The sequence below is a fragment of the Copidosoma floridanum genome, unplaced genomic scaffold (genome assembly GCF_036245765.1).
Source record: "Copidosoma floridanum isolate Cflo_tuat_1 unplaced genomic scaffold, Cflo_Japanese_pri ptg000025l, whole genome shotgun sequence".
Classification (NCBI taxonomy): domain Eukaryota; kingdom Metazoa; phylum Arthropoda; class Insecta; order Hymenoptera; family Encyrtidae; genus Copidosoma; species Copidosoma floridanum.
Genome location: NW_028321902.1, coordinates 6,013,210 through 6,023,745, shown reverse-complemented (window position 1 = coordinate 6,023,745; position 10,536 = coordinate 6,013,210). Strand labels below are relative to the sequence as shown.

General features: G+C 38.1%; 1 protein-coding gene across 1 annotated transcript in view; it reads right to left on the bottom strand.

The window, feature by feature from the left end:
• Shal (potassium voltage-gated channel protein Shal) overlaps positions 1-10,536 on the bottom strand; it is a 70,673-nt gene continuing 60,137 nt past the window's right edge. Inside the window, exons 5-6 of the mRNA XM_023390801.2 lie at positions 3,463-3,546; positions 1-272 (exon numbers count right to left, since the gene is read on the bottom strand). Coding sequence (XP_023246569.2) covers positions 129-272; positions 3,463-3,546 — 228 coding nt within the window. The 3' untranslated portion in view covers positions 1-128. The remainder of the gene's footprint in view (positions 273-3,462; positions 3,547-10,536) is intronic.

Here is a 10,536-nt window from a genome sequence, read left to right as displayed (position 1 = left end):
TTTATTGTTTTTTTTTTTTTTTTTTTTTTTTTTTTTTTTCATTATCTTTTTCTACTATCTGGTGGTCGTGGATGAAGAGTCAACGGCGATTGCAGCGCGGGGACGAATCGATCATCACCGGCTTCGGCTCAGGCGGTCTCCAAAATCGGTGGCTGGCCACCGGAGGTGCACACATCGGACGTGGCCGTGGTGGTGGCGATGGTGTTGGAAACGACCGGGAGCGGCCGCAGGGCCTGCATGTCGCAGGTGTACGAGCCGCGTTTCTTTAAATCCTGGAACAATTGGCATTTCGGGCATGTGTCAATTCCACATCTTCCTTCCTCCCTCATATCCTTGCGTGCTCATCATCATCATCATCCTCATTACCATTTTCAGTTAAAAAAAAAAAAAAAAAAAAAAAAAAACTACCTCTAATCGTGCTCGCTCTCCCGTGCATCCGTCATTTCAAGCATACACGGAGTACTGGATGGTACATCGTTTTACCCAAGGATCGTGTCAGTTATTTACAATGTAAGTTCCAAGTGTGTAAAAAGCACACGTTAATAATAAATAAAGTTGAAATTTTGGTTTTTTATAAAATACATCGTATGGTGTCGTGGATAACAATTTGAAGAGCAACCAAATCTATGGTGCACCAAACGGTTAACCACTTCCATCAAATTGGGCATTTTTGAACGGGAAAAACCAAAATATAGGAAATCTGTGGAGTGAAAAAACTTGGCTGACAGAAATGTTTTACTCTCTACAGCATTATTATGTCAATAGTGGAAGAAAAACATTGTTCACTTTGATAAAATAGGTGAAATAGCTTGCGAAGCATCGACACGGTTTTTTTTTTTTTAATTTATTAAGGCTTCTATACTTGATGAATTTTATAAAAAACCAAAATTCCGATCACAAGCTTTGAACGTGTGCTTAAACACACTTGGATAAGTATATTACAGTGACACATCCAGTAGACCGTGCTCGTGCGAAACCCTGTCGTAAAATTGGGCCTCTTTGCTCCGAATACCACGTACAACCCAATTTCACTTCAGGGTCCGAAAAATCCAGTCATCCGCTCTGATCTACGTCTACTCCATTCGCGCGTCCCATTCGCTCAAGATTCCTTTTTCTCGTGCTCATCTCTCTATATAAAAAAAAAATAAAGTCAGATTCAATAGTAATATAAGAATGTCAACTTTGAAAGCTCCGCGCGAAGGAAGCAGGATCTTCCAGTACGTACATACCTATTAGATGAAATATCGTCTCCAAAACTTTTTTTTTTTTTTTTTTTTTCGGATAACTTCGTCCCTTCTTTTCCTCCGTTTCCCCGTTCGAAAATGTAAAAAACGCGTGTCCTGGAAAACCTGCTTACCTTTGCGCGAGCCGATAAAGAGTCGTAAAAATTACGTATGTATAATAAAAAATATATGTATCATATGTATGTATAAATATATATAATAATAATAATTATAAAAAAGGGATTGAATAATCGAAGCGGACTACTTTTACAAGCCACATGCGAGACAGCAACCAAGTGTGATTGCCATCTTACGATTAGTTTTTTTTTTTTTTTCTTTACTTAATCTTAAAGCAAGACACAATAAGTTAAGCAATCAACTACGGTCATGTATACCTAAATATATTGTATACATGGCTTATAAGGGGTATATATATAGTAATTAGTTGAAGGGAGGAGATACACTTTACACAGGTACAACAGCCAATCAAAGGTGAGTATACATAGTAATATATCAAGGTAAAATTTAAATATGTATGTACGTATAAACATTCTCGATTAGTTATGTAGAAAAAATATAGGTATACTATGATCAACAACTACTCGTAATAAATAAACTACGGAAATGATGGGTAATTTTAAGTGTGTATAATAAATATATGTATATATACATGTATAATAAGAGATATTAAAAACACTACTGATTCGTACAAAAATAATTAATCTACGGTTACTTGTAAACACTGAAATATATGGTACCAAAAAAAAAGAGAGAAAGTAAAAGATTGAACATTCGCTTTTATAATAATTGGTATACGGTACACAGTAACCAAAACATCGACGCACAATGCTTTTATAAATCTACATGGTGGTCATCGCTAATACTGTCGATTACTGTTCTGTTTTCTAAATGATGTAAAAAAAAACAACACAAGTGTCGCTCTCTCTCTCACTACATTTGTAAAATATCTTCGTCTCTGTGCATCGAGGGGAAAGAGAGATGGTTAATCCTATCGATTGTGAGGATGATGATCGGCTAGAGGTTGAAATATATTAAGCAATGCATGGCATTCAACGCAGGGCATTCTACGGCTCGTGTCGTCGCGTTCGTGTGTGTGTAATCATATACGGTGCAGACGTAAGCAAGAAAAAAAAAAAATTGTTGAGATTTATGCGCAGGCTGTAGTTATGGTGGCAATACATAGTATTGGAAAAAGAAGAGATCTAATAAGTTGGAGGATAATAAGATTTCAAGAAATAAAGAACCAAAGTCAAACTATGTGTTATATCCACGGTCATTTCCGACGTATCTCCTGGAGGCTCTCCTGGAGGCTTTGCGTGAAACGCTTGCACAACGACAAGTGGAGGGAAGAAGCCAGGCGAAGCAACGATTTACTATTGTTTTTTTTTTTTTTTTTTTTTGCATCTATTGCACTATATTTTTTTGTCTCTCTCTTTCTATATATACTTCATTGTCATTCGTTCGGCTCGGGACGTTTGCCGCTCTCTTGCTCGTAGACTTCCTTGGCTCCCGTCCGTCCGTCTCTCCGTAATCTCACAATTTTCTAACTAGTATCTCTTTTTTTTTTTTTCTTTACTACCTCCCGCGTTTTCTACCACACCTCTCGCTCTTTTTGTCCATACACAATAATCCTCTAATCGTGAGTCTCTGATCTATATATTTATAGGAAAAAAGTGTGATTTTTCTGTTTCAACATCGAACTATATAATATAGATACGTAAATATACATACGTACGATAATATAAATTATATATGGATAAATAAAAAATTTCTCCGCACATGTACAAACGTGTATATAATATTGAGGTACGCAATTAATATAATATATATGTATATTTAAATAAGCGTGTGTGCTCCATCAACAATAATAAATAATAAATAATAATAATAATAATAATAACAACGGCTCGTTAACCGTACACGTGTGTATATATATATAGGTACACGTAAGCAGATGTGTTCGATGTACACGTGTATGGCAACGTCTTAACAATATCAACAATGAGCATTGGCCGACGCTAATAATAATAATAATAATAATAATAATAATATATATAGCATGACGTGCTCACAATGACGTGTACATATATGTATATGCACCGATGTATATATAATCCACATACATATACATATATGATTGTAATATTGCGTGACAAAACATTTCATGTATATGGCTATATAATGCGTTTTCTTGCTCCCTAAAAATCTTGTTCTTTACCTTTGTCCGCACTTCAATACGGTCGCCGTAAACAAGCACCACTTTATCCTTGCTCTCGGTCACCGTCATCTGATACGACAAGCTCTACCGGGATAATCGTTCAATGAGAGTTTTTTTGTTTTTTTTTTTTTTCAATTTACGACGTGAGTATTCCGTTTTGTTTGTTAAAATTATTTTTGCACGAAACGATGAGTGTCCAAAATCAATGTCCCACGTTAAATAGCGTTCGTATGATTTTCGAGATCCGTGTGTCCAATTCATCGGGGAAATTCCCAAGGTTGGCGCACATCATCGATGCATTATACAGAGAGACGGATAAGACAGGCGCGCCGATGATGGACGAGACATGGAGTAGCGATGGTAGTAGAAGTCGTTGTTGCGTGTCCCCACGTGAAGATGCGTCCCCAAATCGTCGCGGGAATGTATATATGAGGAAATAGAAGAATTTTGATTGGTATCGTTATTGGGTATCTCCTCTGCTTGTTTGCACACTGAGTTATTATCCTTGAATTTTTTTTTTTTTTTTTTTCTTTTGTTTTCTTTTTTTCAATCATACATGCTGCAAGCACGTACAGGTGATGGAGTAATGGCTTTCTCGACAAGAGAAACTCTAAACGAAAAAAAAAAAAAAAAAAAACAACCCGTGTACCGTCTCGTCGCGTCCAACAACTGTATATAATAACTCTGTACATCAGTAAGTATCGCAATAGTTGCTCCTCAAGGTAATTATGTATAAAAATCCGTATCGTTCGTACATGTAATTATACAACATATGGCATTGCTCTCTAAGTGCGCAGAGTCTATATAAATAACGCTAATAAATGTACTATTGATGTATGTATAAATAACACGTGCAACACAATGAATCACTATTATAATATGTAGGGGCTGGTAAAATCATCTCACTCTTAATCAAAATCTATACAATAAGAACAACAAGTACATCATCATCATCATCATCATCATCATCATCATCGGCAGCAGCAGCGGCATCGGCAGATAGCAGCACCACGCACACAATAATACGTATCTATCTATCAATATGTATAATTATGATGTCCTCTACTGATAATATTACAATTGTGTCGATGCGTTTGTGTGTGTGTGTGTGTGTGTTCGTACCGATGGATCAATCAAGCATAGTCCCGTTCCCGCGGTGTGCTCTATCTACAACGCACTGTCTCGTCAAAATGTTGAGTTTGCGTGGCTCTTCTCTCTCTCTCTCTCTCTCTCTCTCAGTCTCTTGTTTGCCACCATCGTGTCTCTCTCTCTCTCTCTCTGTGATCGAAGTAAGGTGCATAGAGACCCGCGCTCACTCAAGGGGTGGTTGTTGCGGGGGAGAGAGAGAGAGACGCGCGGATATAGAGAAGAAGAAGAAGAAGCAGGAGGAGGAGGAGTTGGGGTCGGCTCGCGTTCAGAACGAGGCCTCGACGAGGCAGGTGTCGTCGGCCCCGGCGCTCGTCCGGCCCTCGCTTGGCTGCAGACCCGCCGAGCCCGCCTGGGCCCCCGCCGCCGGGATGTACTGGCCGTACGCCTGCTGAAAAATCCACAACCACAAAAAAAAAAAAAAAAACAAACGCCACGCGCTCTTTTACACTGGTCTGTACAAATTATACTTTCTACTAGCACACTCTCTCTCCTCCTCTCACTTATACGTATATGCTACAACTATATAAGCGGTTGTATCAAGCTTCGTGCCCGCAAACAATGGAGGATCGGTAGTAAACTCCATTGGTTCGAGCGCGACTATAATAATACGGCAGTACGTGGTCTAAGAGATGGATATATGTACTACTGGCTATCATGGAGCAAGTATCGTTTTGTGCAGCCAAATGGAAAAAAAAAGAGATACGGAGCTTGGGTCCACAGAGTGTGTGTAGGGAGTAATGTAATTACGTCCGACCGATGGGTGTCGATCGCTGCAGGTGTGCTTCTCATATCGGCACGACGAATATTTTTCGCGTGTTTACTTTTGGACGCGAGAAAAGTATGGCGTTGATTCCAATTGACGCGCGTGGTAATTACATTACTCGTGAGCCGGCTCGTCCTTACGTCGCTCGGGGTATGGATGTTCGCTCTTGAGAATGAGAAATGAGATCAATAAACGACCAAGCGGTATACTCTTTAATTTTTTACTTTTTTTTTTTTTTTTTTTACTCTCGTGGTTATATCCTACTTGTGTGTGGCATTGAAAAGCTATACATAGCCCGTATATTAATAACCCTCGGCGTTCAATGTGCAAGTTTCTATAGCTAATCGATGGCTAATTGAAGGGGAAGGGAGAGAAAAAAAAATTTCATCTATAAATACCACGGTAATGAGCTGAGGGACGTGTTGTTCTTTTTTTTAATTAAAGTGTATAAGCGTGGCTCTTTGTTATATCGACTACGAGGCTAATGTTGTTAGTTTGTTCTATATGGATATTGTTAGTTAATTGTTTCAGGTGCGACGACTAGTAGCTATATACCATGTGCTTTGTAACAGTCACGTCGTTGGCGGTAACAAAAATTGAAAAAAAAATCAGTCAAAAGTATGCGTGATTAACATTGAAAAACCGTGTGTTTGAATAAATTAGTGCGAAAAAAACGCACATAGCCGGTAAACAGTTGTACCGCGAAGCGGCGGTAGTTACCCTTGTGGTCGTAGTAAACCTCGACACAGAAATGAACATGAAAAAAAAAAAAAAAAAAAAAAAAGAGAGAGAGAAAAAACAAGCCGAAGCAGCGAGATCAGTTGTTTGACACGCGAAAGCCTACGATTAATCCCATTTCAATCCCCTGCAGTTGGCAGCCACCGAGTCCATTAAAATCAACTTTTGCCTCCCCCCACCCCACTCTTCTCTCTTGTTTTCCCTCCGTTCGGTGCTGTCCCATTTTTTTCTCTCTCTGTCTATAGGCCGTCGAATGTAGCGAGGGAAAAAAATAAACCTCGCGGAATTCCCTCGGTCGCAAGGTCGCGGTGCAGCCGCAAGTGTTAGAAAGCCCCTTGGAAGCTACAAAAGTCACGAAGGGCGTGAAAACTCGAGAGCCTCGCGGTAGGAAATTCCTCCCGATCGATCGGATCGCGCGAATGGATGGGCCGACTGCACCGAACGACGTGCTCTCACGCGATTCCACAGGTGCCCGAGGCCGAGTCTTCGCCTTTTTTTTTTTTTTTTTTTTTTATTCGTCGAGCCTTTAAATCACCCTCTCTGCGTATATATACACTCCGCTCTCGTAACTGAGATAAACGAAAAGGCGCGCTCGACACGTCGCTTGAGCTTTTTTTTTTTTTTTTTTTTTTCTTCGAGTGTTTATTTATTTCAACCCGGCCGTACAATTACAAAGACTGTGGCCGCAACAAAAAAAAAAAAAAAAGAAATTTGGTCGGTGCGTTTCGAAAGAGAAAGTCGAAAAGGACCATCGATCAGAGTTTCAACCTAGTTTCCCCGCGGACCTGTGTGCGTGAACGTAGTTAGTCGTGTATGCGATCACATGTGAAAATACGACGGAAATGGATAGAGAGGCGACAGAAATAAAAGAGAGAGAGTGGGGGTAAAATCCAACCCCAGTGGACGTTTTTTTTTTTTTTTTTTTTTTTCACCGGTGCTGGTAACTCGATTCGCTTGGCAATCAGAAGACTCGGCTCGCGGGGGGAATCGAGTTTTGTTTCTTTTTTCAATACTCGCGATGGTAATCTACTTTTTTCTCTTTTCCCCCCCAAGATTTACTCAAACTTGATACAGGCATTTTTAGTAAACTTTGTTAAAGAAAGAAAGAAAGAGAAAAAAAAAAAGGGAGTAATAAATTTATTGAAAAAGAGAGCGTATCTCGGTTTGGCACCCAAGCGCGAGCCGGTCTATTGCTTCCGGGCCGATGTCGCGATTGCGCGGTTTTACGGCCGCTCGATTTTTCCAGCTTCCGATTGCGAGCGCGCGGATTTATGCTCGCGCCTGACGCCCTTCGGCCTTAATTAAAGCCGCGATATCGGCGCCCCAGGAAGCTTCTTCCTTTTTTTTTTTTTTTTTCTTGTACGTACATGGCGAGAAAAAGTGTAGTGAACCAGTAGCAGTGGCTCAAGCGACAGCGAAACTTTTTTTTTTTACTGACCGGTTAAACATGTTGGTTTATTTTTATTTGTGTGAATATTATATATGCGTTGGCGTTTATCTTGTATTGTTATTAAAAAACATCAACTTTCTAGCAGACAGGGAGACAGCAAGTTTTACATTTGGTATGTATATGGTACACACGTTTATCAAATGTTTGAAATAATTGTATTTACAGTGGATTTTACGATATTTTTTAGCGATAATTTGCGGGGAGGACCAAAACAATGTACATTTACGTATGTCATACATAAATATGCCTAACATTTACGAACGACACTGTGTCACATTTATTATAAAGTACCAATTGAGAGTTTGGGAGATTAGAGAGGACACAGAGGGCGTGAAACAACAAATATATTGAAATGGACTGAAAGTTCTAGAAAATAGTTGGTGTCGAGAACATAAGGGGTTGAAAAAAAAATTGTGCTCTGCAAACATTGTCGTTATTCAAATGAACAATTAAAACACACGAACAGGTATGTAAATGCCAATTAGTGGTCAAAATGAGCAAAAAGTAAGATCAAGTAGTACAACATGGATATGGTCAGACCATCAATTTAAAAACCGATAAAAACCAACGAATGGGTGAAGCATGTTTTTTTTTTTTTTTTTTTTTTTTTTTTTTTATTAGATTCATTGAAAAACAAAAAAGAAACACTTAAAAGAAGTTGAAAAAAAAAAAAAAAAAAAAGTATAATAAAAACACCACACTTGAAAATTGAGCAAACGAGATATGGTTCTAAAGCTTTCAGCTCTCTGTATGGCGGATACAAGGACAATCGGGTGGATGAACAGTTAATGTAAAAAAGGACATAGTTAGAAAAAAGGCAGGGTCGGGGTGGACACTCAAATTCGACTTTGATGTTTCTCTTGCCTGGCTTCTCGGCTGCAGTGGATGCCCGTACTGCTGAGAGCCGCTATCGTCACGCGCCTCGTCCTGTCCTCGATTCTGCATACACATAGACATCATCATTTACGTGTTTTGCGTGTATGCGTTCGTTTCCACGTGTATGTATGTACGTATCTTTACTTGAACTATTATGTTGGTTTTTCTTTTTTTTTTTTTTTTTTTTTTTTTAGTTTACAAGTATGCCCAATTATTCCTCATTTATATCGCTTCTGTATGTGTGTACGGTTTGCATATTGTGAAAAAAAACTGTAGAGAAAATATGAGGGATAATATCGTTTGAGATTCTCTGGCTACTCGCTTATTACACTTCGCATGCTCATTCTCTTTTATGATATTTGTAATAATAATATATAATAATCTTGTATGAGTAAGTATACTATGCAGCTTCTATGTATACCAAAAGAATGAAAGTAAGAGATGCACGCTGAATCTTTTGGAGTGGAAAAGAAAGAAAAAAAAAAAACAGAAAAAAGATTTACTCATCTACTCGTTGTGTCTCTATGTAGACAGTTTTTTTTTTTCTAAGGTGAGAGTATAGTATTTTATTTTTACTTTGATAAAAATTTAAAAGTGTGAATTAAATACAAAGAACAGTGTACGTATGTACAGTAGAGAATGTGGAGATCTCGATAATAATTGTTTTCGTAAAACTAGTATGAATATATAATTTATCGTAAAAGTGTGAAATAGAGATAAAAGTGTAAAATTAGGAGAGAGTTGCAGAATGTAATATGTATATATATTTTTTGTTTAAATAGTAAAAGGTCTACTTCTAAGAAAAGATTTTTAGATTTTAAGTAAAATTGTAAAACCAAACGTCTTCTATAGTCGTTGACTTACCTTGGAGGTTTCACTTTATACATAACTATTTTCTCGTTGTACCTACTTATTGTAATGTCAAAAATATAACTGTTATATTTGATCAGACAATATCTTTTTTATCGATTAATAGCATGCACCTGCAATACTAAGTGATCTCTACCTCTACTTTATCGGGGTGGTTTTCTTAATGGTAAGAAAGAAAAAAATTATTATTAAAATTTAAAACAATCTCCAAGAGATTTAGCGTGGACCTACTTATTTCTTGTAAGCGCTTACGTGTAATTTATCACCGATTACTCCTGATCACGTCGGACGTGTACATGTGAGGGTACGTGATGCGTTGGATGCTAATATTTTATTTTACTTGTATCGATAAAAAATTTACGACAAAATTTCGCAATATTATTTTGATGAAACGATGGTTATTTCGACGTAATCGTTGACTAATGAAAGTGAATTTGGTTGCAGTTTGTCATACACGCCTCGACAACGAAAATATTTACGCGAGCGATATTTCACAATCGAACTTGTCGATTTTATGGGGCGTAAAAAAATGTGATCGTAAAACATCCATAAAACACTTGTCCACGGAGGATATTCACAGTTGCAACAACCGAAATAACAATCAACGAAACTAAAGCTCCTCTAATTTTGGGCAAACGGCCCGTACAAGGCCGGCGAATAAGCCCCAACCAAATCCACTTCCGCTGCTCGATGAATCGGCCAATTGATCACAACAGATTTACATTGTTGCTCATCGCCATCGAAATAGCGTGTACGCACGCGCGATCTCGTTTCACTGCCACTACATTTATACGTCCCGTCGACCATTAAACGGACCTCGTACACATTAGCTAATTGGGCTCCCAGTGTCTAACATGAACACGTACACAACATCGTACACTGAGAGAAAAAAAAAAATAAATAAATGTGACATAATGGTACTTTTTACTTTGGCCAACCCAATTTTTACCATTTCATTGATGAAAAGTAATTTCTATTGTACAAACAATAAAAATCACTGCTTACTTGCAACAAAAATTACTATTCAAACAGTAAAAAGTCTCTCTAGAGGACCAAACAGTATTACCAGATTACCATTCTGGTACAGTAATGTTTGTATTATATTTTTCTCTCAGTGTAGCGAAAAAAAGCTCAGTCTTGGCGTTCGTTTCATGCAAGCACAAGTTAATATAAACACGAGACAGAAACAAAAGTAACAAAAACAACACGCCACACACTAACACGTACA